Source organism: Aulonocara sp. 'chitande type north' Nkhata Bay, linkage group LG16 (assembly GCF_057382095.1).
Source record: "Aulonocara sp. 'chitande type north' Nkhata Bay isolate Kocher_YH1m ecotype deep benthic linkage group LG16, A_spYH_male_GT1.1, whole genome shotgun sequence".
In the NCBI taxonomy this organism is placed as follows: Eukaryota; Metazoa; Chordata; class Actinopteri; order Cichliformes; family Cichlidae; genus Aulonocara; species Aulonocara sp. 'chitande type north' Nkhata Bay.
This window is the reverse complement of record NC_141359.1, coordinates 37,174,306-37,196,834: the sequence shown is the minus strand read 5'-3', so window position 1 is coordinate 37,196,834 and position 22,529 is coordinate 37,174,306. Positions and strand designations below refer to the sequence as shown.

The 22,529-nt window shown below is 36.9% G+C and overlaps 2 protein-coding genes across 5 annotated transcripts in view; both read left to right on the top strand.

Annotated features, from left to right (window-relative positions):
- The first annotated feature begins 952 nt into the window (after positions 1 to 952).
- Positions 953 to 17,433, top strand: LOC147312029 (extended synaptotagmin-3-like). Its single transcript, XM_086265753.1, has 24 exons — positions 953 to 1,128; positions 1,235 to 1,563; positions 1,849 to 1,890; positions 5,786 to 5,920; positions 7,120 to 7,196; positions 7,299 to 7,368; positions 7,453 to 7,542; positions 7,628 to 7,683; positions 7,776 to 7,896; positions 8,098 to 8,274; positions 8,479 to 8,561; positions 8,795 to 8,843; positions 9,902 to 9,991; positions 10,132 to 10,194; positions 10,276 to 10,320; positions 12,180 to 12,251; positions 12,883 to 12,969; positions 13,262 to 13,411; positions 13,541 to 13,887; positions 14,021 to 14,119; positions 14,224 to 14,355; positions 14,487 to 14,592; positions 15,153 to 15,202; positions 16,627 to 17,433. The coding sequence occupies exons 2-24, from the start codon at positions 1,258 to 1,260 to the stop codon at positions 16,664 to 16,666; spliced, it is 2,487 nt and encodes an 828-aa protein (XP_086121879.1). The 5' UTR covers positions 953 to 1,128; positions 1,235 to 1,257; the 3' UTR covers positions 16,667 to 17,433.
- Positions 17,434 to 17,947: 514 nt separating this feature from the next.
- The window catches only part of dnah7 (dynein, axonemal, heavy chain 7), a 77,667-nt gene continuing 73,085 nt past the window's right edge, over positions 17,948 to 22,529 (top strand). For 2 of the 4 annotated variants that reach the window (XM_086267989.1, XM_086267988.1), the window contains exons 1-8: positions 17,963 to 18,278; positions 19,164 to 19,260; positions 19,387 to 19,567; positions 20,330 to 20,402; positions 21,102 to 21,282; positions 21,574 to 21,646; positions 21,793 to 21,918; positions 22,224 to 22,343. In XM_086267989.1, coding sequence (XP_086124115.1) covers positions 18,210 to 18,278; positions 19,164 to 19,260; positions 19,387 to 19,567; positions 20,330 to 20,402; positions 21,102 to 21,282; positions 21,574 to 21,646; positions 21,793 to 21,918; positions 22,224 to 22,343 — 920 coding nt within the window. In that variant the 5' untranslated portion in view covers positions 17,963 to 18,209. Of the gene's footprint in view, positions 18,279 to 19,163; positions 19,261 to 19,386; positions 19,568 to 20,329; positions 20,403 to 21,101; positions 21,283 to 21,573; positions 21,647 to 21,792; positions 21,919 to 22,223; positions 22,344 to 22,529 lie in introns of all 4 variants that reach the window. The other 2 variants (XR_015125546.1, XM_086267990.1) reach the window with 2 other exon arrangements.

The following is a 22,529-nucleotide window of genomic DNA, read 5'->3' as shown; positions in this document are numbered from 1 at the left end:
CTAGCTTAAGTGAAACTGGGACCGTTGTGGGGGGGCACACAAACCACACGCAATTTGATTCTGCTCAATATATTTTCTCTTATAAACTGCTACTGGTAAGAGTAGATGTTTACAAGTGGGTAATAAAAATGTGAAACATGCATAGTGAAAATGCCAGAATTAATCAGCATTGCCAAAAACAACTATGAAGAAAATGTGCACTGACACAAACAAGAGACAAAGAATACATTGAAAAAGAGTAGAACACAAACAAACAAACAAACAAACAAACAAACATTTGTACATATTTGTAGAGTTTGCATTCAATTAAAACTGGGTGTGAGTTTCATGTGGTTGAACCCAATGCGTGGATATGGGGATCTACATTATGTGGTTAGATGAGTCATCATTAATAATAATATCAGTAATAATATTAAAAATATTGGTAATAATAACAATATAAGTAATAATACCACCGCCAGTACTATTTGTACCACTACTGATGGTAATGATAATACTAAGAAAAAGACAAAAAAAAAAAAAATCAAATGAAGCTAAATAAAGATATGAATGAAAACATGAATTGAAATAATGATAAAAGAAAGATGAGAATTGGTAACAAAAAATATATAAGTTTCCTTTTTGTTAATTACGTCATCTGCTATTTCTCCGTTCCTTTTTTCTTGTCCATGGAGAGAAATGCGGTCTGTTTGGGACTTAAACGAGCGCAATAAAGTCGGGTTCAGTAAGAGAGGATCTGTATCTGTATTTGTTAAACTTCATCACTGAGGAATTTTAAGATCCAAAGAGAACCGAGACCTTATAAGCACATCTCCGTGTGCGTGGAAAGTCCTGACTTGAAGCGCACTACTGACACAGTAGGTGCCAGTAAGGAATCAAAAGTGCAACAACGTGCGTGTGATTGTGCGCTCGTGCCCTGATGACGTTACTGTGTAGTTACAACATCAACAATATGGTTCGGGGTGTTTTGGCACTGACTTACACAGCACCTCCCGGTGCAGAATAGGCATACAGCGTGGAAATCTAAGTTCCAGGTCTGGATTTATTTCCGTCATTTTATCCTGCATATTTATTTTTGTTAAAAAAAAAAAAAACACGGAGAAGGTGTAGGACTACTATGAGCGCGAGGTAAGTGGGGAGGACTGGTTTGTCTACTTTTCAAATGAAAATGAAATGAAATACACAGAAAGTTGTTCGCCCTCTGATCATACAATAAGTGCGTTTTCTGAAGCAGGTCCTCAGACCGTGTCTGACCCGATGGCACAGAAACCGTCCGAAAGCATGCAGTGCACGGACAGGCTGAGCTCCTCGACTGTTAACCACGTAATAATAGAGTTCGTGATGTACTGCGGGAGAGCGGTGTTCATCTGCTACCCTGTGTATCTGTTAGGCTATCTGGGCATCAACATCAGCTGGGTATTGCTGTGCGTGTTTATGCTCACCTACTGGAAGAAAAATCGCCAATGGAAAGTCGCCCGGATCACATCAGCCATCGACTTAGTGGACAATGAAAAACGCGCGATCAAAACCGAGCTGAGAAGTGCCTTACCGATGGCATCCTGGGTATGTTCTGTTTTTCTGTTACAGCCTAAACTTCTGAGGGAGGTTTTTAATCACCACACCTCTTCGTCTTCCACCAACGCCGTCATGCAACTTTAATGTCCAAAAGTTGATTCTGTTCATCTGGACGAAGCGTTTTGTGGGAGAAACGTTTCACTTGGATGAGTGACGAAACGTTTCTCCCACAAAACGCTTCGTCCAGATGAACAGAATCAACTTTTGGAGATTGACTTACCTGGATGATTGAGCATGCATCAAGATTTTAACTTTAATGCTTTTCCCCCAAAGGTGCAATTCTCTGATGTAGAGAAGGTTCACTGGCTTAACAAGGTACAGTATTCAAACATTTTTCACATGTTAAGAGTGATATTATCTATTAAGTCCTTTTTTTAAACAGGTTCTCTCGGTGAGATTGAAATCTCTTTTTCAAGAAAGATACCAAGACTAAAAACAGGTGCAAGAGTAGTTGCAGATGCACAAATACAACAATTTAAAATTTTCACATTATGCACTGTGATACACAGAATTTAATTCAAATTAATTCAATTCAATTTTATTTATACAGCATCATATCACAACAACAGTCACCTCAAGGTGCTTTATATTGTTAATTAGACCCGACAATAATGCATACAGACAACATATGACTCACTGAGCAAGCACTTTGGAAACAGTGTGAAGGAAAAACTACCATTAGAGACCTTAAGGTGGATATAGATGCACTCATAAAACAATAGCACCATAATCAAGTGGAGACAAAATTGTGGGTTGTGCAATGATCTTGCAGCTTATGAATGAGATTTAAAAAAAAAAACTATATAAAAACCAGATCTTCATCTTTTTTCTTTTTTTTTTTGTAGAAAAGTCTCTTTATCATCCAGCCAGAGTCTCAAGTATCTATAACAATCAACTGTTTCAGCTTTACAACCATAAAAGGTTTGAATATGGACTGTAGGGTGATTCAGTAAGAAGGACTAGATGCTACAATCCCTGATAATGCACTGCTTTAGATGGAGAGACTCTTCAGGGATGGCTGTTTTGAGGCAAGGCAGCCCAGAAACTTTGTCAGCAGCACGCATCGTTGTGTGACTTTTACCCAGGCTAATCTGACATTTTCCTTCCTTGGTTAGGTTTAAGGATTAGAGATCTGATCTAGCTTATGATTTTAAAATTTAGGACAAATTGGATTCATCGGGTATTTCGGCCATCATCACTAGACACCCTCATCCAAGGAGGCCCTGCCAGGGTTGATCAGGCCCTGGAGTGTGTCACTGGTTTATGTTAACTTGTTATTTCTCTTCTTCTTTCTTCTGTTTAGTTTCCCACAGTTTATTTTCTATCTATTCACTGCAACTGAGAAATAATACTTACCTCTTTAGCATTTATGGAGCCTAACTTCTTGAAAGGGATAGAAAAGGCGATAGAGAGAAGTAAGACAAAAACAGGGGGCGCCTGATCTGGCGTCCCACACCTCCCTGCCGGATCGGGCTGTACTGGATACCTTTAGGTGACCTCATTAAGATCAAGTAGAATCCCGCCCATGTTTGTAATGTTTCGTTCTTTTGATGCATTTTTAGGCTAATTTATGACAATTGTCATCTTTATTTTGACACAAACATTGGAAGAAAGATGGAAAATGTGGGAGAGAGAACATGTAGGCACACTGCAGCCATTCCAACAGTGGATCTGCTGCTTATGTCATATGGAACCTAACAACATGCACCAAATAATGATTTTTAACAGATTTAAAGAAAAATCTGTTAGTTTCATATAAATGCAAAATTATGGCATGTTAAAAATCAGTCAAAAAGAAAAAAAATGGAGTCATTGTTGATTAGTTTATTCAACAGTCTAGTTAGACCTAACCAGAACTTGGCACCACTTATTTTTAAAATGTACTGTGCTGCATGTAATGAGAGTCAGAACTACCTTACTTGTCCCATATTTGGGGGGTGTGAAGTGGTAGCACCATGACTCCTGGTTTGAACCTTTTGTCGTTCTATGTGGCGTTTACATGCTCACCCTGTTCCATGCATGTTCAGTTAATTGGTGATTTAATTGGCACTGAAAGTATGTCCAAATAAGCCCACATCAAATATCATAAAATCTGGTATCCAATACATCAGTTAGTCTGTAAATATTGAATCAGCTACACTTAGGTCCATTAAATCTTGGACAATGATAAGTTTTACTACTGTAACTTGCACTCTCCACTTTCTGCTGTGACACAACAAATTTCCTACGTATGGGACTAATAAAGGTTTCTCTTCTCTTCTTTTTTAAAAAATAATTTTTCGTCTGTATTTCGCAACAGTGGATTTGAAATCAAACAGTCAATATATGATAGAAGTGCTGACTTCCAGCTTTACTTTAAAGTATAGTATTTTCAGCTCACCTTGCAGATGAGTTTGTGCAGTGATGAGGTGTCTGTCATCTGTCCTTCCATCCACAATTCCCAGGAATCATTCCTACCAGATTACTGATCAGAGTTTATGGTCACCTAATGAACTTATGGGAGTTCCTAAAACATGCTGATGCATGTGAATAAGGACTTTATGAGACTAAAACAAAACAAAACAAAAACCTTTCAGAGAAAGAGAGAGACAGAAAGAGCAAAAACCTGCAGCCAAATTAACAATCTGGTATATTCTTACAAAGATTCAATGCCCTAGCCAGCTCAGCAACACCAAAAGCAAAGAAAGACCACAGAAGACAACTAAAGTGCATTATAACACAATTGTTTCCATGGTTAAGAAAAACTTCACTGCATCTAACCAGGCCAAGAACACTCTTAAAGAGGTAGAGCTATCATTCACAGAGCAAAAAATCAAATGGACAATTACCCAAAGTATAGTGTAAGAGTTTCGCAGGGCAATAATGGATATTCTTCAATGGCCAAGTCAGTTACCTGTGCTCAACCCAACACAGCATTCTGAATGCAGTGACACAGACAAGCAGCAACTTGTTTTTTGGAATGTATGTGGTATTTGTTTTCAGGCAGAAACAAAACAAAAGTTCTCCTCATACAGGAAATGTTATAGATTTTAATTGTACCCAGGTCCCTATTCATGGACATAATTGACACAAAAGAAAGAGTTCATAGAAACAAATGATTTTCTTTGTACAACTCCTTTTTTACTTTGTTAAACAGAAAAAGCAAGCTCCTTATAGAAGAAAAAACAGGACAAAAATTGGAATGTGCTATTGAAGGAAAAGTAAAAAAAACTAACAGACAGACACATAACAAACCCAAGCCAACAACCATGGGGAGAATTACAGAATATTTTATGTAAGAACACAACCTAGAAATAACAATTTCAAAGAAAATAATAAATCAAGCAAATTCCTAGCAAATCAACTCCAGCGTAACAAAGGAAAGTCACTCACAGTCAGACATTCAGCTGGGCAATACACACAACAGGACATTAATAATACCTTTTATAGTCCAGCCATTCGCTTCCGCTTATCCTTTTCAGGGTTGCAGGCAGCACTGGAGCCTATCCCAGCTGTCATAGGGCGGGAGGCGGCGTACGCCCCTGGACAGGTCGTCAGTCTGTCGCAGGACTAACACACAGAGAGAGACAACCATTTGCATTCACACCTATGGGCAATATAGATTAATCAATTAACCTATCCCCACAAACTGCATGTCTTTGGACGATGGGAAGAAGCCAGAGTACCCGGAGGGAACCCACGCAAACATGGGGAGAACATGCCAACTCCACACAGAATGACCCCAGCCTGATGGAGGAACTGAACTCAGGACCTTCTTGCTGTGCGGCAACAGTGGTATCCACCCTGCCACCGTGCTGCCAGATAACTTTTATGCCTTTATATACCTTTTGTAGCTATTACTGTGATTTCTATTCTGCTGAAAATAAACACAATCCAGAAGATATTCGGTTATTCCTCTATAACACGAACTGGTTAAGGCCCTGCTGATCTAGAGTACACAAAACCTACACCTTGATGCAAAGCATGAGGACAGAAGGTCAAAGTCAGAGATAGATTAGCTGAAAGCAACACGGAGACTGCAGGAAGTGCAAACTATATTAAATAATTACTAACAAAAACATTTTACAACTAAATTGTAATTTTAGAAAGCTAAACAAAGCATTTGATACATTAAGCCTTTTAGTGTTAATCTCAGTTAATGTTGTGAGTACATTTCAGTTTGCTATTCTGAATCAAGTGTTCACATGTTTTTTTGGTCATGTGTTGTCAGGTGTTGAAGCAGGCGTGGCCTTTTTTTGGGACGTACATGGAGAAGCTACTTAGAGAAAACATCCAGCAGTCCATCAGGTTCTCCAGTCCTTCACTGAAAACTTTTACTTTTACCAAAATCCACTTTGGGCGCATTGTGAGTGTCTTTGATTTGTGCAGTTCTGAAAACGAACTGGGTCTGTCATGGTCCTGTGGCTGCTACCCAGCATTTTGAGCTTTTTGCACTTTGAAGTTTTGTTTAGTTTAATTATTTATTTAATTCCTGGCTTATTTAGTGTTTACATTTACTTCATTCATTCTGTGTTCTGTGTGTTTTGTTTTGTTCCTAGTTCTCAGTTGCTTTAGAGTTTAGTTCTTCCCTCAATGTCACTTCCTGTTGCGTTGAGTCTCCTTCATTTTCATTTGTGTGTTTTCCCTGTTAAGGTTTGCTTTTCCTGCTTCATTTTGAGAGTTGGTTGCTTGTAGCGTGCTTCGTTCCACTGTGTGTGTATGTATATATATATATATATATATATATATATATATATATATATATATATATATATATATATATATAGTTTCTGTCTCCCCTTGTCAGCACTTCTGTTCACCTTTCTCAGTGTTCCATAGCCCTAGTATGTTTCCAAGTTTGTTGTTTTTCAGCAACTTTTCAGTTATACTGTGGTACCTTATTCTTTGCTTCCTTTCTGAAATCTGTCAACGATCTAATCAATGACTCGTGTTCAGTCTGCACTCGGGTCTTCATCTCCCTACACATTACAGGGTGACTGTAATGGAAATAAAAACAGAACGCAATGCAAATCTCATAAATCTGTATTTCATTCACAACAGAACACAAAATATGTCAAATATTTCAAGTGAGAAAATACATAATTTAAAGAAAAATGTTAGCTCATTTTGAATGTGATAGCAGCAACACGTCTCAGAAAAGTTGGGATGCAGTCACGTTTACCACTCTTCTTTCTGCTTCTGATGTTTTTAGTTGGTGAAAGTTCTTCTACTGCAGGCAATCCATGTTTTTGCAGTCCATCATTACTTCTTAGAAACTCTCTCTTTCTAAGATGCTCCAAACCTTTTTAAGACATGGAGTTCAAAATGAACTATGAGTATTTTTTTTCTTAAAATGGTCCATTTTCTCAGTTCTACTGTGAATAAATTATAGGTCTGTGGGATTTGCAAATTTTGCATTTTGCTTTTATTTACATTTTAAATCGAGTTTGTATTTGTTCTCCTGGAAATCCACCCTAATATCCAGTGACATTTATTCATTGGAAATGCGTTGGAGGTGATGTGTTGTGGCTGAATGGTTTTCTTTAAATGCTTCTTTATTTTCAGCCTCTCAAGATCACTGGAATAAGAGCATACACACATGAAGTGGAACATAGGGAAGTGATTCTGGACATGAACATAAGGTCGGTCAAATACATTTTTTTTTTTACTTTAAATTCTAAGTCGTGTGCAGGATGTTTTCTCTTGCCATCATTTATGTCTGACCAGCTCAGTTTACTCTGCAGTTATGACGGTGATGTGGACATTCGTGCTGACATGAACTCAGCAATGACAGCTGGTGTGAAAGGCGTTAAAGTGAGCATCTCATTTTCCTGTTTTCTCTCCATCATCTGTATCATATGTTTACTATTCTTGTAAAACTTTCACTGAATCTTCCAGCTCCAGGGGATGATGAGAGTTATTTTAGAGCCTCTTATTGGTCAAACACCGCTGGTGGGAGGAGTCACTTTTTTCTTCATTCGCCGCCCTGTAAGTGGCCACAGATTTTCTCAGTGTGGAGTTGTGAGAAGTGTAGTTGTGTGTTTAATATTATCGAAAGCGCTCTTTTTTTCAGACATTAAAAATAAACTGGACTGGCATGACAAACCTTTTGAGCAGCCCCGCCTTTAGGTCAGAGAATCTTTAAAAAAAGAATCCTATTATTACCGATTCATCCAGAATTTTTGATGTTTGCTTGTCTCACTCCATCTTTCACTTTACAGTTCACTGTCAGAGGAGACCATCATGAACATCATTGCTTCTTTTATAGTGTTGCCCAACCGCATGTGTATTCCCCTCATAGACCAGGTCAAAATGGACCAAATGAGGTTTCCACTTCCTCGTGTAAGTACCATCACATTTCCAATTCACACATTTAGCTTCGCCTTATAACCAGCAGCTACTTGGATTTTTTTTATAAGCACAGTGAATTTTAAGATTAAAAAAATATGTTAACTATTTGCTCTTTAAACCTATTTTTACCTTTACTTGTTACCTATACAAAGACACTATCATTCATATGAATCTCGTGTTTTTTCCTCATAGGGGGTGGTGAGGGTCCACTTGCTGGAAGCCAGGGACCTGCTGGCTATGGACACATACGTGATGGGTTTAGTGAAAGGCAAATCAGACCCCTATGCCACACTCAGAGTGGGCAACATACACTTCAAAAGCAAGACTGTGAAAAAGAATCTACATCCAAGATGGAATGAAGTGTATGAGGTAGGCTAACACGAACTCCCCCACACAAAATTCAAACACATGACTGTATTTCATACCCTGTAATGCTGGGTGTGTCACTCATCTTCGGTTTTACTTGTTTCATTGTATTGTTGTACAGCATCAGTATCTAATATTCCATTTTCTGCATGTAACCTTGTCGTCTTAGTGCTTTTAAAAACTTCCTCGCTTTTTTTATCTGTGCAGTTTGTTGTCCACGAGGCTCCTGGCCAAGAGCTAGAAGTGGAGCTGTATGATGAAGATGTAGATAAAGATGATTTCCTTGGAAGGTATGTCGTACAGTTTTGAGTTATGATGATGTTTTTCTTGGCTTTTCCTTATCTCATCATGCAGGCTGCAGTCCTCGTGCAGAGTCAGTTATGCCTCAGTAAAATTCTAAGAAAAGCCCTTCTCAAAGTTCCTGGCATCAGTGGATTCTTACCTATGAAGAGCTTATAAAAAAATCTAACTAATATTGACATTAACAATGTGATTTGTATTTTACATTGGCTGTCTGCTTTAGCTATAAGCTCGATTTGGGAGAAGTGAAGAGAGAGAAACAAATGGATCAGGTGAGATCTTTTACCCTGAAGAGCTGACAAATGAAAAATGTATCTAAAATCAGGGTTAATGGAATTGAAACTGAAAGAGTGTACGAAAATAAATTTCTTGGAGTGATAACTGATGATAAGCTTAGCTGGAAGTCTCATATAAACCACGTGAAAGCAAACATTTCAAAAACCATTGCTATTCTCTACAAAACAAAGCATGTCCTGAACAAGAAATCATTATACACACTTTATTGTTCTCTGTTGCTTCCATATGACTTATTGTCTTGAGATATGGGGTAATGCATATAAACAAATACGCTTCCTATTTCCGAGTTACAAAAAAGAGCTATAAGAATTATAAATCAATCGAACTATATAGAACCAACTAACATTTTGTTTATTAATCTGAATACCCTGAAATTTTATGATTTAGTTGAATATAAAATGGCACAGATAAAGCACAAAACAACTTGCTTTGCCACAGTACCCAGAAGCTGCTTAAAGTCAGAGAGAGTCAATATGACTTAAGGGGAACAGATTTCTTAAAAAAAACAAGATAAGGACGAACATAAAGCAGAGATGTGCTTCTGTTAGAGGAGTTAACCTGTGGAATAGTTATCACAGTGATTTAAAACGGTGGAGTTCATTTTCCTTGTTTAAAGACATGTTTAAAAATAGAGTATTAGAAAAATATATAAATCAAGAGTGAAAAGAGCAATAATAATAATACTGAAACTCTTGTTTTCTTTGTTTTGTTTTACTCTTTGCTTCGAGCCGTATGTACATGAGCTGCATGCTAAAAGATCTTCTGTTAAAAGGGTTGGCGTAATAAGCATGTGCTTCAGCCAATACCTTCTGATTAGCCTTGTCTCGTGCTTTCTTACTTTGTGGTAGATCTTTTTTCTGCATTCACTGAGATATTTGAATGCTAATCAATAAATCAATATTCAATAGATTAATCTTCATAACACAACATTTCTGTACCACAGTGCACTGTTTCATATAAAATGCATGTGCTACCATTTTTCCTGGTTTTCTATTTGCACTAAAGCCATTCAAACATCCTCTTACTCTTGCAGTGGTTTCCTTTGGAGGATGTGCCACACGGTGAAGTTCATCTTAAGCTCCAGTGGTTTTCCCTTCAGACTGACACCAGCCTACTGCAGGAGGTACAGCAGCCCACTATTTCTTCAAAATAACATTCGAATTTGTATATTTCACTTTGAACTAAAAGCAGCAGCTGTATGTGTGTCAGTGTCCAACTGCTGTGGAAATCACATTTCTTTCCTCTCACAACATTTTCTCCCAGTCCAATGACAACTTTGCCTGTGCCATACTTGCAGTGTATCTGGACAATGCCACAGATCTACCTGTAAGCACCTTCTGTTGATAAGTAGTATTGTTCTTGTTGTTGTCATGCAAATGTTCTCAGCTGTATTTTTGTCCTGCTCAGACCTCAGACCACCAGAGGCTCAGGAAGAACTCAAAAGAAGCGCAGGTAAGACGACAGCTTTTCTAGCATTAATGCATCAGGCTGTGTCCTTGTTTTTCTTGTTGCAATTTGTTTTAATGCCAAATTTATACAGATATTTGGATCAAATGTGCAATATTAGCTCTAATAATAGAGACAGCAAAGCAAGTCCTTCACTATCACTTGTTTTGATCACGTTGAGGACCCTTATGTCTTTCTGTCCTAAACATGTTTATAAAAATATCCGTGATTTTGGGGGTTATTGGGAGCCCAAAGCTTATTGAGTTTGCCAGTGAGAGTATGTTTTCTTTTACAATAATAGATGAGCATATTGAAACAAAAGCTTTGTTTTACTTTTATTTACTTCATTTCAATGTCCTGCAGCTGATGGTGCTTTTGTGTATTGATGCCAAAACACCATATCAGTCAGGTCATCTGCTTTCTGTAGCTGTTCTAGATGTGCCTGTGCGTGTTCAGAGGTGGTCTTTCCAGTTTGTCTGGCGCATGCCTGTAATTGTATATGCCTGTTATTGCCAGCTGCTCTTCATCTAACTCCTTGAACCGAGACATGTTCAGATTAAATTTCCCAGCCTTAAGAAACATGCAGGAAGGAAACTTAGAACATGGAGGAAACAAAAGGAAAAAAAAATTAAGGTTCTACTTTCACAGATTTCATAATTGATATGAATTCCATTCATCTGGTATTTTAGATAATTATAAACCAACTGGTAGAATTATTAAGGATTTTTTTTTTTTAAATAACAAAACTCTTTTACTCTTTTCTCAATTCAAGGTTTCCTAATTTCATTAGTACTGTCCTCTGCTGGTTATAATGTGAAAATGCAGGATAAAAATAAACTGAAAACTTAATTTCTTATCTTTATGCATCATTATTTGGAAGTGTAAAGACGGAGGTTGGCCATTAGTATTTTTTTTCTGCTTCAGTAATGATTGTCAGCATAAATGTTTTTCTTCTTCCTCGTCTTAGTTGGTGGTGTGGTTTATTACAGAGTTGAATAAAGAACGTTGCAGTTTATTGTTGGAAGACTCCCAATTTTGGTTTTGTACAAGCCAAATAATATTTTTATGAAAGGAGTGTCATAAGAATGCTACCAGAGAATCCAGGTGAAAAATGAAATAGTAAAGTAGTTGCAATTATATGTTTATATAATCCCACTCAAACTCATACATACATTTGATAAATGACATTTACAAATCCATAGAGACACCGTGAACCATTCTCCTAATGAGGACTTCATCCTGAGTGTTCGCAGGATTCCTCGGTCACTGTATTAATTAAACACTGCTTACAATTGGTTATGCAGCAATCACATTTACTATAATTATTCTTTGTTTCCTGTAAAAAAGCTGACTTGTTACCTCCCTTTTGTGCCTACCTTTAAGGATTTGTGGGTAAATATAATTACACAGTAATTTCAAATAAAATTCTGTGAAATTCCATTTAATTACATGGGACTTGGTCTTGGTCTTACCAAAAATTTGAACGTCGATTTCCTGCAGAATCAACTACATTTAAAATATGAGTATAAACAACCAGATAAACTAGTTCTTCAAAACACATTTAAAGTCAATATAAAAATCCAAAATATTCACCCGGTTATAGGAAAAAGGTCACGGAGATCTCACAAAGCACACAGAATTCATCACATAATTATGACAAAATTCACACAAAAAACAGGAAAAAAATATGGATCAGATGTAAACTGCTACCTAACCTGGTTTGCAGAGGTTTACAATTATAAGGCAGGTTATATGTTTTTTTATATTGACACTGACTGAAAGAAACAGATCCACTTGACCGTATTGGAATTGGAATAGAGCTCTACGGATGTTCTGACCAGGTCATTGTTTTGCTTTGTTTTCAGATCACAAAGAGAGCAGCCTTTCCCAACAGCTTTGTTGAATTTTCCATTGACAGCAATGTTCAGAAAAGCAAGGTATTGCTCTCACTTTACCATAAAAACACATAACTTTCCCCTATGATATCAAATATGATCATTAAAGCTGTTGTTATAGCTGTATGGGCACTTGCTTTAAATGGTAGTGCTTCACCTTTTTTCATTAAGTTACAATTTGTTATGAATGAAAAAGATCACTTTTATGATATTTACAGATTTTAGACCATTTCCGCTACCAGGAAGATCAAAACTGAGGTTAGAGTAGAGGTCTACAGATCAAATGGAGATATCAATTCATTTGAAATTTGATAAAAGCCTAAATTCAATAAAACTGAAGAATAGTTTGGGATGAGAACCCATCTGAAAATGAGCACCTACCTGCATTTTTGGCAAAATTCAAGTCTTAAATTCAATTTTTGTCATTTCTGGTTTCAAATAAGAACGTGTGTCACTTACCTACCAACAGTTTTAAGCAACATTTTTAGGTTTAGTGATCCAAAATAAATACATTTTGACTGCATTTTATCTGGAAGCATTTTGACTCTAGATCAGTGAAACTATTATAAAGTCCGTCGAAAAAAATACTGCAGTTACAAACGCAAAGCACAGTAACTGTGTCATCTTTTTGCAGTGAATAACTTGAATTACTACTGATGCACTGTTTCTCCAGGTTGTGTATGCTTCCAAAGACCCGGTGTGGGAGGAGGGCTTCACCTTCTTTGTGCGTGACGTCAACACGCAGCAGCTCTTTGTTCAGGTTTGTTTTTTAATCCAGAACAAATTGCTGTCAAAAACAACCATTTGGAAAGTATTGTTTTTAAAAACTTGACTATAATCACTGCTGCTAATAAAAAAAAAATATAGTGCTATATTTATCATGTTCCCATTTAATTGTCCAATTTTGACTCCGAATGAAACTTTTACTACAATTGACACAAATGATTCTGAAGCATATTCTGAACCCAGACCTCTTTCAGTCTATCTGATCTCTTCATGAGGTTAATGTAATTTGTGTTTTTTTAAATATTTTTTTTGTTCATGTGGTTCAGGTCAAAGAGCCTGAGAAGAAGAATCACCTCGGTGTTCTCAACCTGCCCCTTAGTCGCCTCCTCAACACCTCGGACCTGACTCTAGACCAGTACTTCCTGCTAGAGCACTCTGGCGCAAACAGCCAGATCAAACTCAAGGCCACGCTCAGGGTGGGCATGCACACACACACACACATCCATCTGTCTTCCTGTACAAAGCAAATGTTCTCTGTTGGTTTTCTCATTGTCTTATTCACCTCTGTCATAAGTAGCATTGCTCATGTCTTCTATCTCACACAGATTCTTAATTTGGAAGAGCCTCCACCCAAGACTTTCATCAATCCTTCTTCAGAAGTCAAACAGCAACAGACCAGAAAAGCAGGGAATACCTCAGTCTCCAGTCCCTCCGATGCTCCATCTTCCCCTCACACAGTTTCCTCCAACAATACCCCTGGTCCCTCAACTCCGAACCAAGAGACAGCTTCACCAAATCAAGGTTATTTAGCTCAAGGCCGTGGCTCCTTCCAGGCATCTAAGAAAAGGAAATCATCTGCGATTGTGCGCCGGTTGACCTCTCACAGCCTGCTGTCACAGAACTCCATCACTTCATCCAGTTTTGACCCCTCGGATGAATTCTTATTTCCAGAGTGAGACTTTGTTCTCTGCGTGTCCTTTAATGTCAACTTCTAACCTTTCCAAAGATATCCTGAACTGAGCTGGATGCTGCATTTTCAAAAAAGTATAAAAATGAAACTGACCTTTGCAATTTTTTCTCTTTAGAGCCATTAGGAATCATCAGGGTTCATTTGGAGAGATTGAGCTAAATATACGCTATGCAACCCTGAAACATAAGCTTATAGTCTTTATAATCAGATGCAGGTATGTCACAAAAATCTGTCCTCATTACCATTTAAGTTATTAAAAGGCTTTAATTAAAATATACAGAAACAGTTCTCCTAAATACCGTGGCCTCTCCCACACAGGAACTTGTTGCCCTGCAGTGAGCACGGCACAGACTCTTATGTCCGCCTGTATCTCCTCCCCGACCAAACCTGGAAGCATCGTAAGAAGACGCATGTCAAGAAGAGGATGATCAATCCCGTCTTCAATGAAAAGTAAGTCTAATACGCTCATTCACCATTTGTTTGTTGTAAAGGAATAATTTATATTTTTATACTTTGTAGTTTGTGTGTCTTTAAAGCAGACACTGAGATGGTGTCACTTTCTTTACCTGCTTTCATCACAGGTTTGAGTTTGATGTGTTACTTCAAGAGGCACAAGCTAGGAAGTTGGATGTGTCTGTGAAAAACAACAGCATTTTGGTCTCTCAAGAGAGAAAGGACATAGGTTCGGTATGTTAAGCTCATTTTGAAGCTGAACTACTCATTTGGTATTGATGTCTTAAAATATATAAAAAAATATAAAACTATATGGAACAATATTTATACATGTACATTTTTTTTCTTATACATATTTATGCTGACATTTGCTTTTTATTAAAAAAATCCTAAACATATATTGCATGGTTTATGAAAATATAACTTGAAAACTATTTTTTAAATATTTTTAAATAACAAGTACTGCTATCATAACAATTGTAACAAAAATAAGCAATATTTTTTGTGCTAATAACACTCATGCTGCTCCTGGTAAATTCTGCATTTTTCTTCCTGTCACAAGCTTCAAAGCCTTAAAAGCTTAAATCTCTCTAACTCAGCTAAACTGCTTTATGTGTTTACTCATTCTTCAGACAAATATGCGACCTCTCATTTTCCTACTTTTCTTCATTGTGGTTTAAATATTTATTTTATTTTCTTCATATGTGGCATAAATTGAAATCCTAGCTGCTTTCACTATCACACTTTTGCAGCTTGTTCCAGACAACTGATGGCAGTTCTGCTTCTTTCTGCAGGTAATAATAGATTTATCAGAAATCGATCTAGTCAAAGGCGTCACAGCGTGGTAAGGGGGCCAGTTTTCTCTTATTACAATTAGATTTATGTGACACTGAATGTGAATGTGCTGACTTTAAGTATCAATACTTCCTTCTTTTATTGTCTTGCGGTCATCAGTTTGTAAAGAAAATCCTCCCTGACCAGCTTAATTAAAGGAACAGTTTGAGGAAAATTCACATATTGACTTTCTTGCTGAGAGTTAGATAAGATTGATGGTTCTCTATTCCTCTGTCTTATCTGGTGGTAAATGAAGCTCAAGCCTGCAGCTCATTGACTTAGCACAAATAATGGAAACAGCTACAGCGGCTTTGTCCAGCAGTAATAAAATCTGCCTGCACCTTTGTTGCTGGGCACTTTTTAACTGGTTTCCTTTTTTCTATATAACTTCCTGGAACTTCCTTGCTGCTTTTATGGAAGTCTCACATTGTTTTTGTACCAATTACACAATTGTGAGGCATAAGAAGACAAATGTTTCTGTGTTTCTGTGTTTTAGTTCATTTAGCTGAAGTACAGATAAACTTGTGGTCAGATTACAGAGAACAATCACAATTCCAAAAATGTTAGGAAACTGTGTAAAACATAAATAAAAATTCAAAATGATTTGCAAATATATATAAACCCATAATAGAATATAGAATTTAAACATATGAAATGTTTAAACTGAGAAACCTTCAAGAAAGTATTACCTTATTTCAAATTTCATAGCTGTAACATGGTCCAGAAAAGTTGGGAGAGGGCAACAAAGGGATAGAAAAGTAAGTGAAACTGAAAAGAAACAATTTTTTTTGGCAAAGGTTATTAAAATATTCAAATATATAAAAAAAAAACAAGTAAAGACTTGCAATCTAAGGGCTTACACATCTGGAAAGTCACTGTCACTGCTTTAGAGGAACTTATGCTCTCGTCCAGGTGATGCCTTTTTCAAGGAAAGGCCTTGCATATTTCAGCAAAACAATAATAAACTACACCTGTTAAAACAGGATGATCTCTTCAAATGGCAAATGTTTGTGTGCTTTTAAAAGACGAGTGTTAAACATGATTTGGAAACAGTTATGCTATGGTTCTTACGTAATAATGGTTCCAACCTGAACTCCTGGTGAAGTTGCATATTTGTTATTTTATCTGCACTTCTCCATTTTGTCCATTTTCAAATTTCACAAGTCTGATTCCAGTGAAACAAGATCAATTTTTCATGACTGTGACTCTGCGAGCCTCCTTGACATCTCAGTGGAAATGAATTCTTATTACTTTGTGCAATAGAGCCACCCAGTAACAGGAAAACTCATTTAACTTGCAGCAACAAATACACGTTTTGTAAAGAACTGGTTGACCAAATCTGGTTGTAGGGCATGGACCCTAAAAAAGCAGAGTATGCATGCTTATTTGATGCTTAATGATCTTATGAACATTTCATGCTTCTTTTCTCTGAAGGTATGATCTCACTCTGCCTGGGCTGAGGAACTCCATGTAGGAAGTGGAACAGAGAAATACTTCTGTGTGCTGTGATCTGATATAAGAAGTCAGTCTGGTTTCCAGACAGTCCTACTGAAGATCTTACTCGGAATAGAATAAACCTGAGAGCATTCTGATTCTCTTGTTTCCACATGTTTTCTGGATAAAAACCAGTGGTTGTTAATAATATAATTTCTAGGCATTAGAAAATATTCGTTTCTCTACAGAAACAAGGCAGTGTCTGCATTTTTAATGTTTTATCCGAGCCAAAGCTACCTTTGTAATTTTGTGTAAATAGTTTTTACAGTTTTTATGCAATATACTGAGGGGAATAAAAGAAATGTGTAGATGAGTCAATACAGGGCAAAAAATGTTTACACACTTTGATAAACACTGAAATGCACAAACTCATACTTAAAATATTTTACATGTCAGTTACCGATATAGGGAGAAGTACAGTATGCATTTTAAACCTAAAGACCTCAGACCAGCTACATTAATCTATTTTAAAAACTCACTCATAGCCTTTATGAATAGCTTCAGTTGTCAGTTGAATAGTTCATAGCTCAGTTGGTATTTGGTAGATTGGTTTCAACATGCATCAGAATATCAGAGTGACTCTATTATTAGACTGTCAAACATTGATGGTGGGATGGTAAAGACGTTGTCTTGACTAAAAGTTTAATGTTTTGTATTAATTATTGAGCACAGAACCAGTTTCAGGTTGTTGTTTTTGAGTTGATGTTTAAAGTGACTTTTATTTTTACTAATATTTATGGCAAATAAACATCGTCCAGTAAACACATGGTGTATTTGAAATAATTTCAATAAGTGTATGATCATAACAGATTTCTTCATCTTGATCTATCTTTGTGTATCTTTATTTTATACAACATCATTCATTCTTTGAATGTATTGAGGAAATAAGAATAGGTATATGCAGGCACAGTGACTGTGCAGGAATGTTTTTTTTTTCTATATTCAGTTATTATAAGATAGAAATATCTCAAAGAATGCTGAAATGAAACCTATGAAGTATAATTACAAGGAGCGTAAGCTAAAAAAAAAGTTTATGGGAAAGTATACAGTATTATATAGAACATATGAAGTGCATCTTTATTAAACACGGTTTTGTTTTTATTGCTTTTCTTATTGCTCTTAGTTTCTCTGTTTTCCACTTCTCAGCGCTGTATCAGAAAGGGGGCAGTACCACCACGTGCCACACAATGAAAGGACTCGCTCACCTAAACATTGATGTTGCCAGGGGAGATTAAAGTCTAACAGACCCGCGAGGACTTTCACGACACAACGCGAAACACAGAAACAGTGTTCACGACAGACACAAAAACTCCAGAGAAAAACAAATAAAACGTCAATTATTTTAAATATGAAGCTTTAGATTTTTGTTGCTGTTCTACCCAAACGTCCACGCGCGCGGGTCTTCCTGTTGTCCACAGGTGTTTACGCGAGGTCACCGTTAATCACTTGGCAACTGCCCTAGCAACGGCACAGAGCTTCGGTAAAGAGTTTAGCGGTGGTTTTATGGTTGCTTTGGCACGATTATGAGTTCAGCGAAGAAAAGAAGAACTATCACAGGTAGTCGCTCACTTTTGCCACTGAGTCCAGCACAGGTAAGTTCAGAATACCTGAACTCGAATATCGTCTGTGTTTCTGTGCTGCTAACTGACCGCAACAAAAAAGTTAGGAAGCCGGTGTTAGCGCACTGCGGACGTGAAGTCCAGCCTATGTGTGTAAAGAAGACAAATGAAAGCTTAACCCTGGTTGTTATAGCAAATTATTAAAGTTAATTGTTTTATTTATTCACTTACTTATTTTCAGGTGTATGTGTATGCCTGCTTTCATTTAGGTTAGCTTAGTCTTATTTGTTTTCAGGGGAGGGCGGAGGGGGACTTACCTTGAACTCCTCTCTGTTGTACCATAATAGATTCCAGTATTCTGGAGTCAAATGTCAGAGGTCATTATTATTATTATTATTATTAACAGTTAAAGCTTGGCTGGTATTGGGTCTTACAACAGGACAGTGATCTGATGCACACCAGTAAACCTCTAACAGAGCGGCTGAAAAAAAAAGAATCCAGGCTCTGCAATGGCCCACTCAAAATTCAAACCTCAACCCACTGAAGTGCTTTTGTTGGATCTTTAAAAAGAGGTGTGCATAAATGACTGGTCTCAGACCTTGCTAAGCAGAACCAACTGTGAAAAGCTGAGTGGACCATAATTACTCCACAATGATGTGAGAGACTGAAAGCCATGCAGAAAACCCTTACTGTTACTTCACATTATTGCTGTTAAATGTGCTTCTGGGGTGTGCTTTTTTTTTTAAAGGGACTGCTTCGAGTCCTGAGGAGACTTTATTTCATATGGCTGTGTATTTAATTTTTTAGAGTTTGTTTTTATTTTTCTGAAGTCTTGTATTTCTGTTAACTCAGCAATTATCTCAATTTCTAATTTATTTTAGTTTTTGATAACTCCAATAACCTCTCTCCACTGCCCAGGTCCTCAGAAAGCAGCCCTGGATGGAAGCAAGACCGTCATTTTCGCTGTTTCCTCTAATCACACAGAAACCTGATGGGACTGAAACAGCTTCAAAACGTGGGTTCATTCCTCTAGGTTTTGAGTTGTTGCCTCTTTTTTTGGATGGTTTTATGCCAGCAGTTTTGTTTTTTTTGTTTTTTGTAGCTTTACAGTTTACCTTCCTGAACTGTTTCTGTGCTGTAGGAGATGAGTTAAATGATGAGGCAGGCAGCAGGGCCTTTCAAAGCCATGGCAGACCTCAGAGTCAGTTTGAGGACAGAATGTGGATGCAGAGCCGTTGGACCTCCAAGCGTCGCAGCAGAATCCGCAAAAGCATCAATCGAAAAAACCTGAATCTCAGAAAAAACCTGGTTAAATTTATATGGTGAGTTCACTGTTTATTTCTGGTCCTTTATAAGTACTTATTTGTCTGTTATAGTACAGATATCAATCTGTTTAAAATATAAAGTAAAGCATGTTTATCTCCTCCCAGTGAATGGTGATTTCTTTCACAGTAATACACTAATTCAAACTAAAAAGCAGCTAAAATAAACATTAAATAAACTGCTAAATGGACGGATCTTTATGTCAGATTTCTTTTAACTTTTGCAGAAGCCTGAGAGCAGCCAGTCTGTCTCTTTCTAGCAGCAGTGAGGGTAGCCTGCAAGTGAAAGCACAGCTTTTACTCCACTGCATTATTTTAAAACCTTAGATGCTTTGTTTCTAATTGAAATATGATATCTAAATTATGCTAAGCTTCTAGCAGTATGTAAAGTAATTAAAGTTGCTTTTTTGTGGGCCTGAAAAAAAACATATTACTGGTTTGGTTGTCCAGCATGGAAAAAATGCTCTGCATGCTGACACCGGGCTTTGAGTTTGACATGTGCTGTATGCTTTGGCAGCATGGAAGGGATGTGACTAACCACTTCACCACACATTTATGGATGGTTTTTGCATTAATATTGAATATACATTTTATGTTCTTACTATAAAGTATAATCAGAAAACTTTTTCAAAGGCAATTTTTTACTACAAACCATAACTGAGATTAAAGTATTGCGGCTTTAATGTGTTTAATATATGGAAATACTGTTTAATATGATAAAGTGGCATCTGTTTTTACTCTTATTTGCATTTTCTGACTTAGCCGGCAGGAAGAGGAAGAGGAGGAGGAGGAGGAGGAGGATGGCAAAACACCAGAAAGTAGAGACTGTGAAATGGTAAAATTGAACTGTGTGCTTCATGGTCGGTCACTTTTTTTTATTGTGTATATCCTCATTAACAAGATGTTGGACCTGAAGTGTAAAAATTCTGTAACAGAAACAAAAATCCCCATCCAAATGTTTGCAATATGGTGATGTAGTCCCAGCTTCCCCTACACTGACACCCATGCATAGATTTTAATGCACAGATAAAGGATTCAGGTTTAGAGATCATTTATGTAACAAGTTTACTGGAAACAAAATGGTAAACCAAATCCTACAGGGAATTTGTAAAGATGACTTTTTTCTTCAGTTTTTCTTGTTTACTTCGATATCATCTCGGTTGTAGTTTTGAGCAGTTCTTTTTGAAAATCTTTATATAATATAGTAATCATGTTTTCTCAGTTAAGTGCTTGCAGTTTCCTTTACTTAAACATGCATTTTGATTTGGTAGTATAGTAAATGCAAGAAGTAAAAACACATTAATTTGAACTTCCATAGTGGTGCACCTTAAATAAATGAAAACAAGTAATATACTAAGAATATATTGCAGGTCATTCAGAAAGCACGCACAAAGAAAAATGTGCGTGCCCAGTAAAAATGGGATATTCACATGTTGAATCATATCTTTGAGTTGCATATAGGTGCAGAGTGATTCACTGGATATAGATGGATAATTTTATCAACTATTTTTTGGCTTTTTTTTTGTCCTGTCAGAGATATAACTACTACATTGAGAATGGTATAGACCTGGACCATGTGTCACCTCTGGAGGAATCTTGGGTGGAGAGCATTATGAAAAGGGTCTCCCCAAACCTGAGGCGCCACAGCGCATCACTGGAACTGCTGGTTGATGAGATCAAGGAAGACTATTTGCACAGCATCAAGACAGCAATCTGTATTTATTCATATATACTTAATATATATATATACTTTTAATCCGCAAATCATTCTGAGAATTGTTTATGAAATCCAAAACTAATTTATAGTCTTTTTTTATTGGGTTAATATGTTGGGTTAACACAAAACCTGAAGAGTTTAGTAATAATAAGAATAAAGTGGTTTCTCTGTGTGTGTGTGTGTGTGTGTGTGTGTGTGTGTGTGTGTGTGTGTGTGTGTGTGTGTGTGTGTGTGTGTGTGTGTGTGTGTGTGTGTGTGTGTGTGTGTGTGTGTGTGTGTGTAATTGCAGTGAAATATACATTCAGAGAATCAAAGGAAAGTGACAAAGAGAAAGAAAAAGATCTGCCCCCTCACAGACTAGAGTAAGTCTGCAGGATATTTATTGCATTAAAAACCTCTGCTAATATTCATAAGCAGTAACTACAAGACTAAACAAAATGTTCTAATTGTGTAAAGGCTTGTGGAAAATAGTTTTTTTCCTTACTGGCCCTTTATTGTTTACTGTCAGAGTGGAAAAGGTGCCAAAACCATGGAACAAGTCTTTTGTCCATGCACGCAAGAGGATTGGTGAAAAGCTTTACTCTGTCAACCCCACTGTGCTGAAAATACTCTACCTTTGGCATTTCTCCTTCAAGTGAGTATGGTTGGAAACATGATAGCTTCAAATTAATTTGGTTAAAATGAAATATTTTCTAATTTAGAAACTTTTAAATTACAAATGAATATTTAATTTAGTCACAAGTCCAGTATGCTGAAAATAGACTGTTGTTACTGGTATTTGGAAGCTGTTATGTAATAATTGATGGTGTAAAATATAGATCTCTCTCTGCTTTTTGAAAATTTGTGGCATTGAAACATTGCACCATGTCACAAATGATCAAAAAACAAATGATCAATGTAGAAGAGTCTTGTTTGCCCTGCTTGGCTATCTGGTTACAGAAATCTCCGGCTGATAGATGTAGAGGAGTTCCACTGCAGAAACGAGTCCATAGAGCTTTCTGAGTTTCAGCAGATTGTCGCTCGACATGTTGACAGTGCCAGAGGAGTCCTCCTCCAAGAGTAAGTCTGCTTTGAAATTCCACTGTTTTCGGTTTGAAACGCATTTGGTTGTAAGATGTTTAATGACTTATTTCATGTACTGCCTGTTTCAAATCCACCCACCTCATTTCATTAGGATTTAAATCTGAGCTGACTCAGTATTTTAAAACCCTCCATTACTTATTTTTGAGTCATTTTTTGCAGACT

What these genes read in the sequence shown, in the direction of transcription:
- LOC147312029 (XM_086265753.1), top strand. Translation starts at nt 1,258, where the DNA reads ATGGCACAGAAACCGTCCGAAAGCATGCAGTGCACGGACAGGCTGAGC. An exon ending in ACACCAGCCTACTGCAGGAG is followed by an intron (nt 9,992 to 10,131) that starts GTACAGCAGCCC and finishes ATTTTCTCCCAG; the next exon opens with TCCAATGACAACTTTGCCTG. An exon ending in CGCAGCAGCTCTTTGTTCAG is followed by an intron (nt 12,970 to 13,261) that starts GTTTGTTTTTTA and finishes CATGTGGTTCAG; the next exon opens with GTCAAAGAGCCTGAGAAGAA.